The sequence below is a fragment of the Macaca nemestrina genome, chromosome 2 (assembly GCF_043159975.1).
Source record: "Macaca nemestrina isolate mMacNem1 chromosome 2, mMacNem.hap1, whole genome shotgun sequence".
NCBI classification, from domain to species: domain Eukaryota; kingdom Metazoa; phylum Chordata; class Mammalia; order Primates; family Cercopithecidae; genus Macaca; species Macaca nemestrina.
In genome coordinates, this window is record NC_092126.1 from 128116149 (window position 1) to 128138251 (window position 22103).

Here is a 22103-nt window from a genome sequence, read left to right on the forward strand (position 1 = left end):
CCCTCTCTTCTAGCCACAGTAGTTTCTTTGCTATCACTAAGAGATGCCTGGTGTATTCTTGCTTTCAGGCCTTAACCTGTAATACTCTCCCAGATACTCACATGGCTTGCTTTTGTATTTTCCCCTATCTTTGCTCAAATGTCACTTTCGTAATGGAGACTTCCCTAAACCGCCTTTAAATTAATTTAATTAAGTTCTAATTTAATTTAATCTAATTCCCACCTACTCTCCCATACTACCTCCTATCCCCCTTCCCTAATTTATTTTTATCTATGGCAATTGCCATCCTTTTTCATAATATATATTTGACTTTTTTGTTTTGTTTGTGATTTGTAGCTTGTCTCCACTCCCCCACTAGAATGTAAGCATAATGAGTTCAAAGGTTTTTTTGTTTTTTTTTCACTCCTATATCTGAAATGCCTAGAATGGTACCTGGTTTATAAAAAACACTCAAACATTTATGGAATGTACAAATGAATTCATGAAACAAGTGAATAAATAATATCTAATAGAACCTAGAACCACTTATCTCACAAGAATAAAGATTAAGTAAACATTCTGTACAATGCTCAGTTTATTATTAGAACCAAATAAATAATGATTGTTGTCTCCTGTTTCTTATATCCATTCAGTCCAAAACTAGCCACATATTCCTGTGGTTTAATATTCAACTCATATCTACAGAACTAAATACACAGGGGACATCCAAAGGGAAAATTATTTGAGAATATCATGTAAAACAAGCAGAAGCTAGGAACTCAGAATACTACACTGCCCTGCAAATGCAAGAAACATTGACAGTGCATTCTTAGCCACTGATCCCACCACATACCCTGAACGTCATATAATGTTGTTTCCCCTCCCTGAAGATGTCATCTTAGAGCGACATTTTTGTCAGATGGGTGGAAAAATGTATATATACACATATATATATATAGAGAGAGAGAGAGGAAAAACAGAATACAATGAAATGCAATACGTAAAAATGGGTTTTATCCAGGCCAGGTATTTTCTTTCTTCTGGCTGGAAACATCTAAAAGCAGAAAACTGAAGATTCACTCTTCTGATCTAAAACAATGCTTCTCAGTGATCCTGACCAATTTTTTATAAGTTTTCTTCCATTTAGAAAAAGGCTTGCTTTCAAAGTATAGGATATTCAGGACTCTAAAACCAACACTGAGCCCAAGATTTTGTAGAGTGAATTTGATAGAATGAATCATAGTCACTCTCCTGCAAACTCTCTACAGCCAGTTCCCACCAAGTCTACCTATTATGTAGAGTACTTTTTACCCAAATATTAGGATCAGGCCATGTCCAGAAAGACCAAATTTTCTTAACTCAGTAGGACCTTTCCTTACAAATGTACTAATTCTCATCATTTTAGGATGCTGTGAAAGTCCGGGGAAACTGATCTATTTCAAAGCTCTGGCCTGAGGTTGCTGGGTGACCCAGTCCAATTTTTGAGTTTCTTTGAAAGCCATTCAAAACCAAGTGAAATGTAAAAAAGGTCCTATTCAGAAATGCAAATATTCAGCTATCTCTGACTTGTGATAAGCAAAATAAACAAAATCAGGAATCTGGCTGAAAACCCTTGGGAAACATTCAGATCCCAAGGACTCAGTCCCAGGGACTTTTACAAAGCAAAAGAAGGCTGAACTGGTTTCTACTCAGGCTTGTTTCTTTTATGCATCACAAATCAAAATTCATGTTTCTAGAAGTTTTGAAAGCTCCCCAAGACAGGCGGTGGAAAAACATGGGGCTTTGGAGTCCATCAGGTCTGGATTCAATAATTACTGATTGCATAATTATTGGGAACCTTTCTTAACTTCTCTGAATCTCAGAGAAGTCCTATCTGCACAATGGACATCATAAGACCTATTCTGCAAGGATTATAAGAGGATTGGCAATAATGTATGCAAAGGGCCTGGTCAAGGCCATGGCTCTATCAGATGTTTAATAAATGAGGGCCTTTGTTATTTTTTTCCACTTCTAGTCAAATCCATTTGGCCAATTGCAAATGGGCGCATTTATGTGTCACATCAGGAAATGTAAGACAATTAATTGTCCATCAGTTGATAACTACTGAAGTGGAGAAAGTCATTCATTCAGAGCAGTGAGCTTTTTGGTGGTGGTGGTCTGTCTTTGTTTAGGGGCAATTTCTGTTTTTTTTTTAAAATTTAATTTTATTTAAAATATTAATCTATTTATTTATTTAGAGACCAGGTTATGAGACTGGCTAATTTTTGTATTTTTGGTAGAGATGGGATTTTACCATGTTGTCAAGGCTGGTCTCGAACTCCTGGGCTCAAGCAACCACCCGCCTTGGGCTTCCCAAAGTGCTGGAATTACAGGCATGAGTCACCATGCCTGGCCGAGATTTCTTGTTTTTTTAGGGATTCTTTCCTAGGCAAAACATTTGCATGTGCTCAATTTATAGCCTAGAATTACTGGTAAGATTATAGTTAGGTAAAAGTCAAAATTCAATTTCTAATTTTAAAGGGCTTTTCACATAGCCAATTGGTAATTTAAGGTTCCAATTAATTCTGAAAGGCAGCATCCACTTTCCTTATGGAAAACCAAGATCTCCTCCACATTGGGCACCAGTGCATAAGTCTGTTCTTTAATAAACATTTCTGTATTCCATCAAATAAAGTTTGAACATTGCAGGGAAAATCCAATGTTTCATTAGAATGTAGGTTCCACCATAAAATTTCTGAGGTTGATGACAGTGTCTTGGGTTTATTTTCTTTGCCTTTCCTCTATCAGTAGATTTCGTCTCCAGTCTCAAAGCTTTGGAGTCACTACTAGTGTTTATGGCCATTGTTAATGACCTTTTTAAAGGAAAAGAGTTGAGATTGATTTTCCTTCTGGGACCAAAACATATCATCTAAAATGTTTTCTGACCCTCTGGTCTCAGAGTTGTGCCTGCCATTTTGAGTGTGTTTGTGTGGCATGGGGGTTGGGGTTGGGAAATATATAGCATTTGCCATCTGCTAGAGAAGCAAAGATTTGCAGAGTGGAAAAGAGGAGGTACGAGGAGGTAGAACTGTAGAAAATTGCTTCCCCAGAAGTTCATGTATAGGAAAGTCAAGTTAATGCCACATATTTGGAAAAGGTGATCCCCTAGTATAGTTTTCTCTGATGGGATTTTTAAAAACCCAGATAAAGTGGAAACGTCTGACTGTGAAAACCTGGTGATCTCTACAACATAAGGATTTCATTTCCCTGAGAGGAGGAAGGGAATGATTTTATAACCTCAGACTTCTCTGATTTAACAAATAGGGACTTGGTATCAAATATGTCTGGGAAATGCTGACGATTCTACCCATCTAATGCCCATAGGAATATGGAAAGAGAAATTCTGCTGTGAGAAATTCATAGAACTACCTGGCAGAAAAGGAAGAGTGATATTGCCTCCCAGGGAACATTTGGCAATGTCTGAAGACATTTTTCACTGTCACAACCGAGGGGGTATGCTATTGGCATCCAGTAGGTAGAGGCCAAGGATGCTGATAAGCATCTATAATGTCCCAAACAGTCCCCACAACAAAAAATTATCTGGCCTCAAATGACAATAGTGCCAAGGTTGGGAAATCCTGCTTCATACCTATTCACATTCCATGGAACACTTTATGTACTGCTGTCTTAGTCCCTAATCAGAAATTCTCAGGTAGAATGCTCACTAGAATTAATCCTACTTCTAGAAGAGTTCCCCAAAGATAAACTATATACTCAACTCTGACGCTCAAGTTGGACCAATTCCTAGATACTGCTGGCATATTCATATATTCAAATTATATCACTGATATGGGAAGCTCTGTGTGAAACATAAGCCTAAAAAGGAATCTCTATATATGAACTATCAGTGCTATCACATAATACTAACATAATGAACATGATGAGGATATAACCCTTGTTTCTTAGAAATGCCCACCCACATTTATGCTGTTCTTTTGAAGTTTATTACTCTTGTCAAAGTTACCATGCAGAATGTCTATTTATCAGCTGGGCACATCTGTAAACACTTACAATATCTGCCACTTCTTTTAACCCTCACCCCCACCCCCCAAAATGAGTGATGCTGCTTGTTGATTTGCAGATTCATGGTCTGGTGAGACAAGTTTGAGACCTCGTATTTTCAGCTCATCCTTGAAAATCCTGCTTGGATTTGACTGACCTTGATGGCTCCCTGGAATCTCACCTACATTTTATGGGAAATTCAACTCTCCAGAGAGAAGAGCTTTCAGATAGCTATGGGACTTGCAACTATGACTTTGAACTTTCACTTTTGAATGAGGCTCCAAATGTCTCAATGGTGGCACTATTTCCAGATTTGGGGTAAGCCAATTCTTTGTTGTTGGGGTTGTGCTGTGCATTGTAGACTATTAAGCAGCATTCCTGGCCTCTACCCACTAGATGCGCATAGCACCTGCATACCCATCGTAACAACCAAAACTGTCTCCAGACATTGCCAAATGTCCACTGGAGGCTAAAATCACCTCCCAGTTGAGAACTATTGAATTATACTAAAGTTCTCAGAAAGTCTTTCAGCAAGTTCTGAATTGATTCAAATTGACTTGGTGAGGTCAGGGCACACAGAGATTCTTTGTGGAAGGGGGTTGTAAAGGGCCTGCTGAACATCCACTCAACGAAGTCAGGGGCTACAGCTAAAAGGGTTGGGAAGCCCCCATCTATAGAAAACGTGCCGTGTACAACGTGAAATCAATTCCCATGCACAACAATGAAGATCCCAATTACAATGAACAAACACGTTCCTCTGAACAGCACTTCCTCCCTGACATCATGTCCATGACCCTGCACCCTGCAGGGGTCTCGGATATGTTATGTCTGATTCAAAGACAACCAAAAAGAAGGAAATAATGATTTCACCAAGAAAGGACACATACCAAGGCAGGAATAGGTGAGTGGGCTAGGCGGGACTTTTATTAATCTCAAGGAAAACAAACAGCACACATTTTTGGGAAAATGCTTTCATTTTCAAAGGAATCTGGATGTGGACTGGGTAGCAGTCAATTAAAAACAAGGGGGAGTCTGCATATGGCCAGATATTTACTGGAATTTACTAGGAAGAGATGCAATGAAAGTCTAGATTCCCCTGGGAAAAGGGAAGCAAAAACATGCACCATTCCCAGAAGCCTTTCAGTTTAGCTGCATGGGTGGGATGGGGAGGAGGGAGGAGGGAGGAGGAGAGAAGGCTTAGGAAAGAGAAATCATGGGAAAAAGCCAATAAAAAAGTAGGAAAGATTCTATTTCTGCTGAGCTCTGACTGCCACACCCCGCTCCCTTTTTTTTTAAATCACATTACAGTGCAGATCTGAGATTAAAAACAGCTTCCTAGAATGTGTTAGAATTTTTAAAGTTGTGAAATAAATCCAGATCTACTCTTTATTTCCTCGTGAAGGAAAATACACACTCTGAATATATTTATGTTAAGAAATTTTATAAATTAACTTATGTTGAAAATTTTCCAACTTACAGAAAGATTGCAAGAACATCATAAAGATCTCCCTTATCTCCTCATCCTGAGTCCCCAATTGCCAACGTTTCACCACATTTCCTCCTCCCATCTCTTTCTATATGCTATTATCATTTTGTCTTTCCCTGAACAATTTGAGAGTAATTTAGAGACATAACATCCCATCATCTCTAAAACTCTGTTTCCTCAAATCAAGGACACTCTTTTACATAAATACCATACGACTCTCTAAGTCAGGATATCATCATTATTAATACAACAGCACTAAATAATCCTATGTCTTTCTTTTTAATGATTCCCTTCTACCAGTTAGCTCTTTACTTCCATATTTCTGGGCTAATGTGATAAGGGGTTCAGCACCTGAGTAGCTGAGCTCATTCATTCATTTCAAAATTGTTTATAATATGCCTAGTTTGAGAAAGGCACCCAGTTTGAACTGTGGGTTTCATTAGGCAGAAGGAAATTAAGGTATGGGGCAATTAAATAAATGATTGGGGAGACAGGTTTTTCACTTAAAATGTGTTGGCTCTGTCTATATTTCTTCCTCTGTCCTAGCAAAGAAAAAAGAAGCAAACACAGTCTGCTTTTTCCCTGTTATATTTCCCTCTGTTCATTTTACCAAGTTCCCAAAACATAACTGTTTATTTACCTGCCACATGGACTAAGGAATACAGAGGTAGTTGTGAGAATGAGGAGTGATGAGAGGAAGAGGATGCAAGAACAGGGTTCAAGGTGGTTGACTGTCCTACCAATGGGAATGAACAATACTCAGCATTGCTAAAAGAAGAGTTCAGTCCCTGTAGCTTAATTTTAGCTCAATAAATAGTTTGGAAGACATTCCAATGCATTGAATATGCTTTATTTCAACCAGAGAGTTATTATGGTGAGATTACATTTTAGTAAATTTTATCATTTTTCATAATTCACTTGTAAGTGCTATAGCATCTTACTTTCTGCAAGGAAACTCATCACCATGAACATCTATAAAGTCTCCTAACAGGCTCTAACAAAATCTATCATCCTGACTATCTATATACCTACTAAATACTTAGATTTATTACCTCAAGTTATTCCATTTATATTAAAAATGCCAGAGATAGCACCCAATCTGTGCTTAATACTGGTTGTTGCTTTTTTCTTAAAATCTTCTGAAAACCCCAAATCTTGCTCTTTTACTTGGTTTAAGACAATTTTCTTATATTCATTCCCGATTTTCTTTGCTTATCCCCTAGAGCAAAACTTGTAAATGGCTCAAATTCATTTCGGAACATTTCAAATATTAGTAATTACACTCTGGGATAACATAAAATCTTACATTGTAGACATACTCTTTCCACTCAGGTTACATTTTACCATTTCATCAACTAAACAATGAGATGAGGGGATTATATCTTGGCTTAAACCAGTAGCTTAAAATTCATAAAATCCTAAGTTCAAATCCTAGTTCAGCCACTTCCCAGCAGTGAGACCTAGAGACCACTACTGAGCAGTGAGATCAACTAAGCAACTTCTCCGATGGTGCTGACTTCATCAAGTAGAGAGGATTAAGTTAGACAAATGTGGGTCAATTGTTTCGCATAATTCCAAGCTCAAAGTAAATGTTCCAAAATGTAAGTGGCTGTTATAATAATAATAATAATAATAATAATAATAATAATAAAGTCCTCCCTATAATTATGGGAGGAAATACATTGTGTAAAAAATTAAGTGGGAAAAAAATCTGCTCTTTTGTGGATAACTGAAGATATCAACTCATTCACTTTCTGAGATATTTCAGAAGAAAATGGCTTAGGGAGAATCATCTGAACTATTTCTCATTTTAGTGCATAGACAACCTGAGAATGAACATAACAGATTAATCAGTGCTTCTGAAAACAGACCATCTGTCAGATTATAGTTTAATTCAGGATGTTGCCCTAAAGGTGGGGAAAACATTCTGTCTGGCCACTGAGAAAGAGAACTGATAATTATCAGTCAATTTGCAGTCAATGTTGTTGCATAAATTTAAATTTCTTGGGGCCCTCAGTGTAGAGTAAAAATGTGAATGAATAAGAGTTTTTTGTTTTTGTTTTTTTTTTTTTTTTTAACACTGTGGACATTAAGTTTTGCAAAACTAATTGACTACATTTACAGTCATGGAGGAGAAACATTGCCTCAACTTGGTTTCTTCTGATATGTCTTTGAAACAGAGCCCTGCAAAGCTAATCTGCTCAACCTTCACCTACTGGGTTCAATGAATATGAAAAGCTGCCTTCCTGAAACTTTTCCTTCAAAGAGGGAATGATCTCTTGGAATTCAAGCTTCTACAAGGTGGCTACCTGGTGTTTTCCACTTTTGCCTTCTCCTAAAAAGCATCAATCAAGCCTTGCCCTTTCAACCCACTGAACACATAAACATGCTTTCTCCTTAACTGAACTTATGACCACGATGAACTTGAACTCTGAGATGCACAAGAGGAGAGTTTGTTTTAACAGCTGCTTTTACAATGAAGCCCTGGAGTTACTACTCTCAAGACCCCTGGTTCTGATAGGCCGTCTTTTCACTGTCCTCTGCATTTTCGAATGCCCAGCTGTCAGGGAACACCCACTGAAGTTTTCCAAAACAAAGGCATGAAACACAAGAAAGGCAAGAGAATGCTAATCACTGGATACATGGGCATCTTATGGGGGGACCCCTTACATGTGGAATAGGGTTTTCTCCCCAATTTATTTTTATAAATTTATTTATCTCTTTGCTAGTTTATTATTAATTGTTAGAGATGTCCTGTTGCCTGAGGTTGCCCTGTCCAATATGGTAGCCACCAGCAACAGGCAGCTATTTAGAGTAATTAAAATTACATTAAAAATACAGTTTCCTTGTCACTTAACCATGTTTCAAGTGCTCAGTATTTAACCACATGTGGCTAGTGGCTTCCATTAAAGGAAGGCAAAAATAGAGAACATTTACATCGCTGCAGAAAGCTACTAGATTCTTTTGGCCAAGGCATAAGCTCTTTCTCATAGGAGAAAGGGGATGCAGATCTTGCTAAGAGTGATGGATTTCTGGGTTCAGCCTACATGAGTCATCTTCCATACCACCCCTGGACATGCTTTCCTTGGCTGCCAATTTTCTATTTTATAAATTTCAGGAAAGAGAGGTTATGGTCATTAAAACGATTCATAACAATGATCCCACTTTAGAGAAAACAACAGCAACAAGCAAAGAAGATGGTGTGGAGATCCACACATTCCACATCTTTTAATTGGTACCCATTAAATAACAAAGGGAAAAAGTACCCTCAGACCACAACTCTCCACCTTGTGTGGAGGCCAAGAACCCAGTAGGGAAAAGGCTGAAGGTTAGGTTCTCCACTTATCCTGGCTCTTAGACCACTGAACTCACATTTGGGTTCTAATAGAATGGTGATTGGAAGCATATTCTCTGATAGGAGGTTTTTAAAAGTTCCATGCCATCAGCCAGGCAGCATCTGTCACTTAAAATGACTGGCCAGTTGCACATTTAAAAGCAAAGATAAAATTGCTAATTTATACTTACTGAATAAATGTCATCAGTATCCATGAAGGTACCTACCCTAATAACAAGTTGTAGTTTTATTTTAATGGTGATGGTGAAGCTGCCAGGAAAACCAAAGTATCAGTTCTTTAATTACATGTGTTTAGTATTCACTTAATACTAAAATTTCTCTTGCTCCCTTAGAACGAAGAGCTCTAACTTGTTCACTGCTGTATCCTTAGCACCTAGAACAGTCCCTGGCCTACAGTAGCCACTTAGAAAGTATTTGTTGAAAATTGAATGACTGTTTTATTTTATTTTTTAAAGAAATGACCAGAGTTTTTTTTTTATCCTCCCCCAACCACCAACCCCTGGTATTAAAATAAATCTTCCTCAACTGCCATCACTAATCGCCAGGATTCCCTCCTAGCCAATTATGCTTGGACTGAACCTCTACCTCCCACTCCACATTCCAAAGTTTCTATTTCTTTCCATTCCAGAAGGGCAACTCCACAACAGGAGTGAGGGAGAGGACCTGGACTCCTCCTCAGAGTCCAATAACCCTCCTAATCCTGCTCCCCCGACCCATGGACTTTTTAAATCCATGAAAATAGAATCTGTCAAGCTACCACGAAATAGCATCAGAAGGCAGGATCAGTCTTTCATAGGCATATAATCTCTGTAAATACTGGAAAAAGATTATTAAAAGCCTAAGTTTTGTCTCCAGTGAAATAGATGCAGGCAAGTATTTTGATTGTTCTGAACACATTAGAGATGAGTGCTACACAGAACTAAGGTAAACTTTGTAAATTCATATGTCATAACACTTTGTTCCACAAAAAACAATCTTATTTTTTATACTCCATACTGATGAAGCCAAATAATGTGGCTCTTGTTTTTTAAAGATGCTAGCAATATGTTTAAACATGTCTTCATTGTAATAAAAATATCATATTTTATAAAAAATTCATATGCATTTAATGTGATATTCCTTATAGTCAAAATCTTGATGTCATCCTCCTAATCTGGCTAAAAATGTATCCGTAAAATGAAAGAAAGGAGGCCGGGCGCGGTGGCTCACGCCTGTAATCCCTGCACTTTGGGAGGCCGAGGCGGGCGGATCACGAGGTCAGTAGATCGAGACCATCCTGGCTAACACGGTGAAACCCCGTCTCTACTAAAATACAAAAAATTAGCCGGGCGCAGTGGCGGGCGCCTGTAGTCCCAGCTACTCCGGAGGCTGAGGTAGGAGAATGGCGCGAACCCGGGAGGCGGAGCTTGCAGTGAGCCGAGATGGTGCCACTGCACTCCAGCCTGGGCGACAGAGTGAAGACTCCGCCTCAAAAAAAAAAAAAAAAAAAATGAAAGAAAGGAATATTTTGCCATTCCCTAAACAACAGTTGTTTGAAGCTTTTGTAATTCCTGGTTATGGGAATTTACCAATAACAGGAATGAATTTGGATTTTCTTTTGCCGGAATAAAATGGACAATGTCACAATTAGTTAAATAATGTTGAGGCTAAATGAAGTTTGAGTTTTAGGCATATCCTTTATAGAACATAAACAGGAGCCTAAAAGTTCATTCTGAACACAGGTTGTTTCTTTCTGCCAAAACAAGATTAATAGTCAGTACCCTATCAACGAGATCCTATCACGGAAGTAGATTATCTGCTAGTCAAATGGGTTTCTAACAGCACCTCCCTCATAGATTAAAACCAGGTTAATGTGATGTGTATTTGCTTAATTTGGCTTGTTACAGCAAACGTTAGCTATTGTTATCTTCGTTTCCTTTGGAGAAGTTACCTTATTTCTCACCTTATTAAAAATAAAGTCTAACTCATATAGGGACCCTCCTTACCTTGGTCCTTTCACCCATGAATACCATAATAACCTATACTGCAAAAAGGAGGCTCAGGAGGGGGATGAGGTTCAATAGGCCTCCGGGTCATTTCTATGATTTAGATTTTTTTGAAAAGGGTAGGCTCTCTTGAAACTTCCAAGGTAGTTGCTGTCATATTTTATTTTCCTTTAATAAGGAATGCTTTCTGAAATGTATTGCAGTGAACAAATAACAAAACTGACAAATGCTGTAAGCTTTTTACAGTTATCTGAACACACAGAATAAAGTGTAATCAAATTTTTGCACATTAGGTTTGCTTTTTCCTGTACCTAGCTGTCTCTTATGTGTTCAGAACCATTTCTTCCAATCACCTTTTTTTGTCTTCTGGCTATATTTTGTCATTATCTACAAATTCAATAAATGGAGCATGCATATTTCATAGTTGAGACTCAATAACTCAGGACAACAGTATTAGAAAAGAAAAAATACCCAACAAAATGTTAAGCCTCATATATTTTTGTTTATAAATCTAAGCATCATTTCCAACTCAGAAATACGTTTTTAAAGTATCCCTTTAAAATACATACTTGAATCTGTCTAATTACACAAAGCTAGATACTTGGCTACTCAGATTTGAGGGAGGGGTTGTACAGGTTAGAGGGAATTTACAAAATTAAAATGTATCTTTTTAAAACCAAAAGAAACATATACATTCATTTCTAACCCACAGAGCCTACTTGCCTTTACAGTCTGCTGATAAACACTGATTTTTTAAACATTGTATATAAAATTAAATAACATGAAAAAATAAATATGCTTTATTATATAACACATAGAAATCTGTACTGCTTAAAATATTCAGAAAATTCTAGGTGTGGCTGCTTAAAACTGTGTTTAGAAAATATGGTAGTGATATTTACAATCTTTATTTCTTCTAGGGAGAGAAACAGTGAGGTTATAAAATACTGACATCAAACATTTTCTCTTCCTACCTACAGAAGCTGCAAACTTTAATACGAAAATGAGGTAGACACAAATTCATAAGTTAGCCAGGCAGAAACAAAAGCACAATTCCTTCGTGAGCTCATAAATTCTCATTATTTGGGTCGACAAGCATTATTCCAATGCACCTAAAGCAAGGCTCAGAGAACATTTTTAGGTTTGTCATGAAAACCCCAAACAAGCAATTTCTCCTAAGGAAAAGCACAGTTTCCAAGGTGATCAGCAAGCAGGTTGACAGGACATTGCACAAAGGAATGCTGAAGACCCATCTTGGATATATGGTATCACCTAGCGGACTTTTAATCTGTGATTATCTATATGAGTTAGCTTTCTCTAGAATGCTCTGGATTTTTAGCCTACTTTCTGCTGTGGTTTGATGGTATAGAGCTCTCTTTACAATTTACTCCTCTAGTCATAGGACATATGCATTGTCTCCTTAATGTCCTGGGACTGACTGCAGGAGTCGACTGAAAGGCATGTGAGTTTAAGAACCTTATTTCAGGCTGGGCATGGTGGCTCATGTCTGTAATCTTAGAACTTTGTGAGGCCAAGGCGACAGACCACCTGAAGTCAGGACTTTGAAACCAGCTTGGCCAACATGGCGAAACCCCGTCTCTACTAAAAATACAAAAATTAGCCAGGTGTGGTGGTAGGCACCTATAATCCTGGTTACTTGGGAGGCTGAGGCATGAGAATCGCTTGAACCTGGGAGGAGGAGGTTGCAGTGAGCCGAGATCACACCACTGGACTCCAGCCTGGGCAACAGAGCAAGACTCCGTCTCAAAAAAAGAACCTTATTTCAAAAACAAACATTACCAAAAAAAAAAAAAAAAAAAAAAGAGTCCAAAGGCCCATTTTAAAGAGGATAGAAAAGGTTGAATTTCTGGAGGATGTTTCTCACCATCATGATTCTTAAATCCGCAATGACTTGAGCCAGAACCAATGGCTGATCTAAGATGGGGACTTAAACCTTAGGTTCACAGAAGCTTCATTTTAGGGATGCTGGAAGCTATATTAATAGTGATTTGGGGTTTCTTTTCTAAATACTGCTCTTTAGTAACAAGCGTTGAAGTAGGCTATCTCCATTTTGACCTTGGAGAAGGCTAATTCACACAGCAGTAGTTGCTTATTGACATCGTCTACTGCATGGGAGTACTTGGAGAGAGAAAGCAACCAGGCAGAAGGACTAATTGCTACCCTTGGTCTCTGATAAATCTAAGTTGCTTGCTGTTGAAAGCAACATGTTAGCACCTCCAACATACTTTTTGTTGTTGTTAGTTTCACCGTCAGTTACAATGATGAAGCACCATGGAAGTGGCTTATGGCTATTAACACAATTACTGAGGTATGCTTACATTTGGAATTACTAAGATATTACACCAAAGCATCCACAGAAATAAACTTACAACCAAAATCAAAATTCTACAGTAAGAATCTGAAAGACTGCCCTCTCACTCGTATATTTAAGAAAAGTAATATATTACAAAGATATCTATTTAAAGAAAATGCTTTTGATTTAATTTTTTAAAATCACAATTAAAAGCCTTGCAGAAGTGGCCTTGCTCTTAGACTATAGAGGCTTTTAAACACATATTTGAATAATGATAACTTTATAAAGAAACCATTGAAATCATATAGGTGGCAAAATGAATTTAAAAATGCATGCACTTGCTTCTGTGCATACTAGAGTATTATAATTTCTTTCTCTCTCTTTCTTCCTCTGTTTCAGAAAACTGTGTGCAGGCCCAAGGAGAACAACTACATGAAATAAACCTATGTTTTCAGTTACAATAATTAGCAGTTCCTGTTTTAAAATTTAAATATTTATGCTCTTAAAATGTCTGCAGGAGAGGGTAGTGATCCTGTGTAAAAAAAAAATTAGCGTATTTAGAAAGTGTTTAAGGAAGAAAATACCATGGAAATTAATTTACAGTTCTCTAAGAGTTATGTTTTTCCCCATTTTCCCAAATAATTCTTCCTGGAGAGGTAAATATAGAATAATCAATGGAACTGAGATGATCAATGGAATTGAGTCTGGGAAGGGAAATGCAGATTTCTTTTTTTCACCAAACCACAAGAACATACAATAAATAGGTTTGTGTGTTTCTTCCTAAAGGTTAAGAGATTTTTTTTTTGGTCAAAATTAATGAACTACTACTTTTTGGAGAGCTAGTAGACTTTCTAAAACATAACTCTGGCACTGGTATTGCTGTTGGTCAAGTGAACTGGTGAAAATATAATGAGCTCAAGAGGGAATTTCACGAAAAATAATATATAATAGGAGATGAGGGAAGTTGGGAATGTCAGAAGATGTTCCTGACATTCTAAGGTCATTTCTGATCTTCAGAAATGTTCATCTGGGGAAGGTGCCATTATTGTAGGGAAAATGCTCCTAGTGAACTGACTAGAGTAACAACAGATCAGAGCTCTCTGACTCAGAGTGGCATTTCTTAAGTTCTGGAAGAAAATACTTACAGTCCAGCTAAATAGTACCAGTGGAGATAATGCTCCAAATTCTTCTAGATTTCTACTTAATAGGAAGTATGTTGATTATATAGTTAGTGTTATACCTGCAGACATGACCCCAGCCATTGGAACCCTTGACTCTTAGAAATGTCAACAGGTATTAACCATGTCACTTCACTTAATCTATTCTTTAGCTGGTTTCAGGGATAGTTAAGACTTCTCAGAACCATATTGGGTAAAAAACATTCTGGATATGACTTAATATAATACTTAATTCAGCTTCAGTGCAATTAATGTATTTACAGGACCATTTTTACTCTATTTACATGAAGCAGCCCTAACAGCTAGCTCCACAGCTTATGGGCACAACTCAGCCAAAGTATAGTTTTGACACAGCTGATCCTTCTGTTTGCCAAGAGCTGCCCCTGAAGTTTGCATCATATTTACAGTGGCAAACCTGTGTCACCATGTCAGCTGCTGGCTAAGCAGATAGCAAAGGAAGACTAGGACCAAAGCAAAAAATGGTCCCAAATGGGCTTCCTGTCTCTCTGCAAGAGAGAGAACATTTCTGACACCCTGAAAGGCACCAGGTCACTTGTTCCATTTTTGGTCTTTTGCATTTTCAAAACGATTTTAGTCTATTTTGTGGGCACAGCCTTTGTAAAAATTATGTTCAGAGCTGTACCTGAGTCACACAGGCAAATTACAGTCACTGAAGAAAAATTGCTTTGGCCTCAATAAGCAGGTATCTTTCCCAAAAAGTCAAAACTACTATAGCTTAGAAAAGGAAAGAACGTGTGCTATTGAGTTGTCTGTTAAAATCACTGTGTGTGTGTGTGTGTGTATTTAGGCTAAGAAAAGGCAGCTACTTCTTGGCACCAGGTCCTATATGAGGTACACATATTCTGTAAAGTCACTTTGGCAGTATCATAAAAAGTTAATTCTATTATGCGCCAATATGGAGAAAATAATAGACTATTTATAGCAGAGTTTCCGGGATGCCCTTGTAAGTGTGACAATTATCTGCCGCAGAGGAGTGTCCCAGAATACCTTGAAATTAGATAGTTTGGTTAACAAACATGAATAGTTAGGGCCGTACCGAGCTCCAAGGGCCAGTACTCCATGCAGCGTCGTGTGGACAAGCATGTGTGTTACACTGCTCACGATCGGGAGGTTTATCAAGAATTTCACAGCTCAGATCTGGAAACCGTTCACCGTTGGACCGCTGACAGACCACCAGTCTTGTTCTTATGCCTCCACCACATAGCTTAGTGCACTGGAAGAAGGAAAAGGAAGGCTGCAGTTATTTTGTCTGAAAGGCCAATGACAAAGTTTCTTTCTCTCTAATTTCATAGCCAAACTCAATTATGGCATTGGGCAAGGTAAGCCTCTGACAGATGGAACCAAGGTGAATTACAATAGAGATACGTTAAACAGACCAAGGCTCTCCTCCCCTAATGGCAGGTATTAGTTATTAAGTGCTTTCTCTTCACTTGCACTGAGGGCTTTTGCATATATTATCCAATCAAGAGGAGTATAATTATTTGTCCCATCTTATATATGAAGCAAGTAAGGTGAAGGGAGGTTAATTAACTCGATCAAGGCCAATCTGTTAGCAAGTAACAAAGATTCTTTTTTTTTTTTTTTGAGATGTAGTCTTGCTGTTACCCAGGCTGGAGCGCAGTGGCATGATCTCGGCTCACTGCAACCTCCGTCTCCCAGGTTCAAGCGATTCTCCTGTCTCAGCCTCCCAAGTAGCTGGGACTACAGGCGTCTGCCATCGCACTCGGCTAAGTTTTTGTATTTTTAGTAGAGACAAGGTTTCACCATGTCAGCCAGGATGGTCTCGGTCTCCTGACCTCGTGATTCCTCCCACCTTGGCCTCCCAACAAAGATTCTTTGAGAAATACCAAACCAAACCAAAACAAAAATAAACAAACAATAACTACCCAATACCAAACAAAGGAGATAGTGACTTAACCAGTTCTATTTTCTGGTAACTTCCAAGAAGCTGTCATCAATCCTTGACTCTTCTCTGACTCCAGTCTCCATAGCCCTTTATGATGCTAACCTATTTTACTGTATCTCTGAATCTGAGGACAACTATGACTTTCCCCTTGGATGAATAAACTGTGGTGGGAACACTGGATAAGGTTCTGACTCCTGGCTAGATCTAAACTTCTGAGGCAGGAACACGTTGTGTTTCTTGGACAGTGTTGCCACGCTCAAATCCAGCAACACTGACATTTGGTTTCCCTGCTGTGTCAAGGCCAGATCTCCCACAGAATTTGGAATGATCTGGTCTGTGCTGACAGCAAAGCATCCCAGCAAGTTCGTGTACTCTCCTGGCTTGAATCCAATTACAGAAGCTTAATCACAGGCCCCACAGGACATAACTTTTCGAGGAGGTTTTGGGAAATCCACAATACATGAGTCACAAAGCCTCATTCCCTTTTCTTTCTCTTCAACAAAGCTCTCCAGAATGACATAACTGTCAATGAAAGTCAACCATAATCCCGTTATGACTGCCTATGACTACTAGGTTATGTGGCTGAAACCATGAACTGTGGACACGTGATTTCATTTAGCCAAGCGTGTGGACTAACACGCCCATCGATCTCATTTGTCTTTTTCCCCCTTGTGGCACTGGCACCTCCCAAGTGTTATTTCTCATGTTTTATTTGATAAATGTTATAGTCAAGACAGAACAACTCAACAAACTTTAAATATGTGCTCTCCCTGTGGATTCAAGAATAGAGAGATATACTCTTAGTTAATTAAACACAAAGCAATAAGCATCTAGGCCCTATGTATAATATGGGCTCAAACCCCCACTTAATCACAGTATTATTAATAATTATTCTTAACATTAATTATTATTATAGTATCAGTTGATTAAAGGCTATGTGCTAGGCATTTGATAGATACTACCTCATATAATGGTCATAAATACTAAGAGGTTGGTGCTATTATTATCCTTATTCACAGATGAGGATATAAATATTTGGCAAAGATACTACATTCTTTGCTGAGGTCACAAAACTTTTAAGAGCCAGAGCTGGGAACAGGACATGGTTTCCTCAGCTTCCAGTACTAAATTGCCCCTTATCAGTCATCACGGGCAACTCTGAAAAGGTAGTAGCTAAAGAATTCCATATTTGAGAATACACAGCTAACTACTCACTTCTGCAATAAAAACATATCATCTTTCATGAGAATTATAACACCTATTCAATCTGGCTTCATTAGGAACTTGGAAGGTTGGGAGACATTATGCCATGGGAACAGGGCATAACACAAACACCCCAAAACTATGAAGAAGAAAGAGGGCAAGACTTCCATGGACCGGTTTAACACATATTTTCAATCACTTTAAAAGCATCTACTTTTTATTCATCAGAGGTGAACAAACAACTTAAACCAGTATTTATCTGTATTCTCTTCTAATTTTGCTCACCTATGTACCCAAACTCTTAGTGGTAATAGGAACACTTAAAAATAAGTCCAAATTTAAGAAGACAGGTTTCCTAGTTAATCGCCACTCCAGAAGCTTCTATTAGAGCTAGTTCTTCTTCCTTAAAATAAAATCTGAATGATAAATACAGTTTGGTTAACACAATTCCTCTGTGTTTATAGATAGATAGTTCACTCTCACCTCTCCCCAGTTGCCATAAGCCCACTGAGGACAAGGGCCGGATTCACAAGCTCTTTGCTCATCAGGTTTTATTCTCTCCACACAGTCGTTTGCGGTGTATCCATTTTCGTCCTGACATACAACAACACGCCGCTGGGATCCGCCAGCACAGGTACTGGAACACTAAACACATCAGTTGACAAGTTAATTCTTACCTCAATCTCCATCTTAGGGACACAAAAGCAGCTGGTTGAAAGGTTAAGACAAACGTGCTGAAAAGCATTTTCAACTCATCCACGAAGGACAAAAAGCAATCAGGAAAACCTGACAACTTCCCCATTGTGGGGTTGTTTCATGTACATATCCTATAGACACACCTGGAGGGCAGAAATGTGTCTTCTCTTCTGGCATGCCTTAGGCCCTCCACAGGGGTTCCATAAATGCCTAATGTGACTTCCAAAGCAGGCCACTTACTGTCTTTTTCCCCTCTGCATCTCTAAGAGGCACAGAGGTGTGGATGGACACCACAGTTTATTTGAAAATTCTTTTCAAAACTTCAAGTGCCTATTTAGAACCAATATTTGATTTCCCTTTCAACACAGAGGTCAAATTACATGCTTAATGAATTGCCAGTTGTTGAAATTAAGCTTCTGTATGAACTCATTCAATTACTCCAGGAAAACATCATGGAATGTCATTTAGACATCACTTCCTAGCAGATAAAGTGTTCCTTTCTCTCTGTTTACAACAGCCTGAACTTCGGTGGCTAATGGTAGCAAGACTTGTTTTATAAAATATTTTATATTTTACTTCCTCAATGAACTTAATTGAATTTCATCACGACAAACCTCTCTTTGGCTGCACTTTCAGCCTAACACCCTCTCTTTCATGGTTTGTTATGGTGTTGTGTGTATTTCATTTCATTTCCCACATGAGCTTCTCATAGCTCACTTACTTATTTACACCTGAAGTGTTTTCTTCTTTCCATAATTTCCTTATCTTTTTAAACCCAAAATGTTTGCTAGTGTCCTTTACTCTGACCCTTGTAAAATCAGTTTGCCTATAAAATAACCATCTGGTCCTCAAAGCAATGTATTTCTCACAATTTATCAAGACTCAAACTGCATTTGCAAGCATGTTGTTACTTCCAGGTTCTGAAGGCTGATTTTTGTTTTCCAGCAAATTGTAGCTCATATCAGTGTTATTTCAAAATAGGCTCGATCAAACATTGCTTCTTGCTGGTCAACTTCTTCCATATCAAGATGTGAATACATTTTGTTGCTTATTGAACTGGACCACTGTTAATTTCCCTGCCCATTATGGTCAAATTATAAGTGTTTTTAAATCAGTACCTGCACTTTCATTTTATATTGGGTTTAATTTTTAAATTTAGAGCCAGAAAATAGATTTATTAGTTCCTCTTGAGAAAATATTTAGGTATTTTTCAAGTTATAAAAATGTTACCTTTATTCTTTGAGGATTCTGGTATACTTACTCTAAATCTGAAAATATTCATTTCCTACTTTTTTTTTTTTTTTTTTTTGAGGTGGGGTTTTGCTCTGTCATCCAGGTTGGAACACAGTGGTATGATCACAGCTTACTATGGCCTCCACCTCTCAGCTCAAGCAATCTTCCCACCTCAGTCTCCTGCATAGCTGGAGACCGTCAGTGTACACTACCACACCAGGTTAAAATTTTTAAATTTTTCATAGAAACAAGGTCTCACTATGTTGCCCCAACTGGTCTCGAACTCCTGGCCTCAAGCAATCCTCCTGTCTTAGCCTCCCAAAACGCTGGGATTACAGGAGTGAGCCACCATTCTTGGCCTTACTTCCTACCTTCCTACTTTTAAACAGCTTAGTACATAATAAAAAACAGAGAACTATTATTTTAATTAGCGTTGTTTGGGGACCAGAATTTAAAATGTTAGGAAGGGCCTTTCACGGTATAAATAGATTTGTCATCTATATCTTGGTCCTTGGGTTTTCTCCTTGATAATATAATCTTGTATCATTCCTTTATTATGTCACCTGTCAGCTTTATTGCCCGAGTAAAATATCAGGCTCCTTGAGGAAAGGCTCAGTGTTATAACTTGTGTCCCTATTATGTCCCATAGTGCTGGTCACAGGATATACTACCTGGTCCAGTTAAAGATTCTGGAAGGAACAGCTCTAGAAACTCCATGGTATTCTCTCTCCAATACAGCTGATGGGTATAAGGATGAACACCTGACCCACAGCCAACCAATCCACTGGCCACCCAGGGAGCAACTGGATGCTTCCTACTGAGAATCCAACTAAAGTGCTGGTGACAGCTCTCAACTTGGGTCAAGCAGTTGCACTGCACATTCTTGAGCTGTCTGAACACTGAGCCTGCTTGGGTCTTTATACTCCCACAGACAGATGAAGTATTGTATATAACCTTTCTCCAGGTCTAATTTTGCCATTATTTGATTAACAGGGATTCTTAGTTCCATTCCTCCATGTTGCAGACTTTCAGTCTGGACTTTTGTTAACAAAGTCCCCTGTCCTCTTTAAATGACAACATTTTCTTAGGTAAACATTTTTTTGAACAAACTTTGTATCTATTAGTGAAACGCACTTGAAATTTGTCATCCACAATGGACAAAATAAAGGAGAATGGCCTTTAGAGAAGCAAAGGGTGATAGACATTTGTTTTTTTCTACCTGCTCAAATCAACATCCTTTTCCTTACATGTGGCAGCCCAATTTCCTTTAAGAAAACATTCCTCCCCACAGCAGATGCCATCTTGGTCTATCAATTAAGACACTCTGCCCTATTGTGGTCAGAGGTGGACAACTGGACTTTCCTGGGAATTTGAATCCTCAGCAGAATAACTCAAGAGTGGCATAGGCTTAAAAGCGATTCATTCAGACAGAAACTCTCTAAAGAAATTATCCCTTAGTTACTCCTCTATCTAGATCAAGGGTTGGCAAGCCACAGCCCAAATACCAAATGTGTGCTGCCACCTGTTTTTAGAAACAAGGTTTTATTGGAACAGGGCTGTGCCCACTTATTTACATATTGTCTATGCCTGCTTTTGTGCTGCAACACACAGCTGATTAGCTGTGACAGAGACTGTATGGTTCACACAGCTGAAAAGATTTACTATCTGGCCCTCTGCAGACAAAACTTGCCAGCCCCTGAGATACAGCCCTGAAGATGCTCTGGTCCCTGTCCCTACTGGGGCTAAATGAACAGCATTGTTTGTTTTTCTTTCGCTTGAAAGAGTCAGTTTCCTTTCTTTTGTTTGCAAAACTCCTAATTGGTAACACACCTTGCTCAAGTGTATATAGGAATCTATCATAAAATGAAGTTCTCACTCCAGAAACCACTGAAAAACTTGATTCCCATTCTCCAGTGTTTATAACACTTTGCTGCCTTTTCTGCCATGGAAGGCAGGAAGACCATGTACAGTTTGTGTACCATGCAATGCAGTGCAAAGATGACGTACATCCTTCATCTTCCTGGAGTGGGTCAGACACGTCAAGCTAGGGCTGAAAAATCACATTGTCCAGCTTCAGCCTCACTTAACTTAGGAGAAAAAAATATCCAAACAAAAAACAGGCACAATGAGGAAAAGAATGGTATTACCCATCGCCACAAAAAGCTTACCTAATCCTCCCTAATTGGGAGCTCTGCCCAAGGGCAGAATCATTCAATCTTAAAGGAATGCATCATCCCCAAATGTAGTCCTAAATAAGTATAGCACTAAAAAGCTTTCTTTAAATCCTAGCGCTATCGTTAGACTACACATGTGTGAGTTTTGAATTATGTCAACAAGGAAAAACCATGAGACACTCAGCGATTACTTCCCTGGATCATCTTTTACTTTCTCTGAACTGAAATCTCTTCTAATCTAGGGCAAAGGAAGCCCAACAGTGGAAAGCAAGAGAGGGGGATGGGATAGTGAGGGTCTTGGGCAACTTGGCAGCTGTTCTGCACACAACCAGCACAGACAGTGGGTGCGCAAATGCTCAGTGGCTAATTAGTATTCATCAGAAAGTACATCTAATTTACTGAAACATAACCGTGGTGGGAAACAGACAGCTTCCTTCTAATTCTTTTTAGCCCAGAAACAATTAAACAGAATTAGCAGTACTAGAAGGAAACTAATAGTAAACAATTAAAAAGAAGACCCCTGAATAATTAG

The 22103-nt window shown here is 38.5% G+C and overlaps 1 protein-coding gene and 1 long non-coding RNA gene across 6 annotated transcripts in view; one reads left to right on the plus strand and one right to left on the minus strand.

The window, feature by feature from the left end:
• The window catches only part of LOC105483468 (uncharacterized), a 28076-nt gene extending 18025 nt beyond the window's left edge, over window positions 1-10051 (plus strand). For 2 of the 3 annotated variants that reach the window (XR_988316.2, XR_988327.2), the window contains exons 4-5: window positions 4100-4338; window positions 7687-10051. This is a non-coding gene — a long non-coding RNA (uncharacterized lncRNA). Of the gene's footprint in view, window positions 1-4099; window positions 4339-7600; window positions 7630-7686 lie in introns of those variants that run through there. The other variant, XR_988335.2, reaches the window with a different exon arrangement.
• LOC105483473 (ADAM metallopeptidase with thrombospondin type 1 motif 9) overlaps window positions 1-22103 on the minus strand; it is a 176159-nt gene that overhangs the window by 65077 nt on the left and 88979 nt on the right. For all 3 annotated transcript variants that reach the window (XM_011744381.3, XM_011744376.3, XM_024793341.2), the window contains 2 exons: window positions 17952-18113; window positions 15396-15572 (listed from right to left, as the gene is read on the minus strand). In XM_011744381.3, coding sequence (XP_011742683.2) covers window positions 15396-15572; window positions 17952-18113 — 339 coding nt within the window. The remainder of the gene's footprint in view (window positions 1-15395; window positions 15573-17951; window positions 18114-22103) is intronic.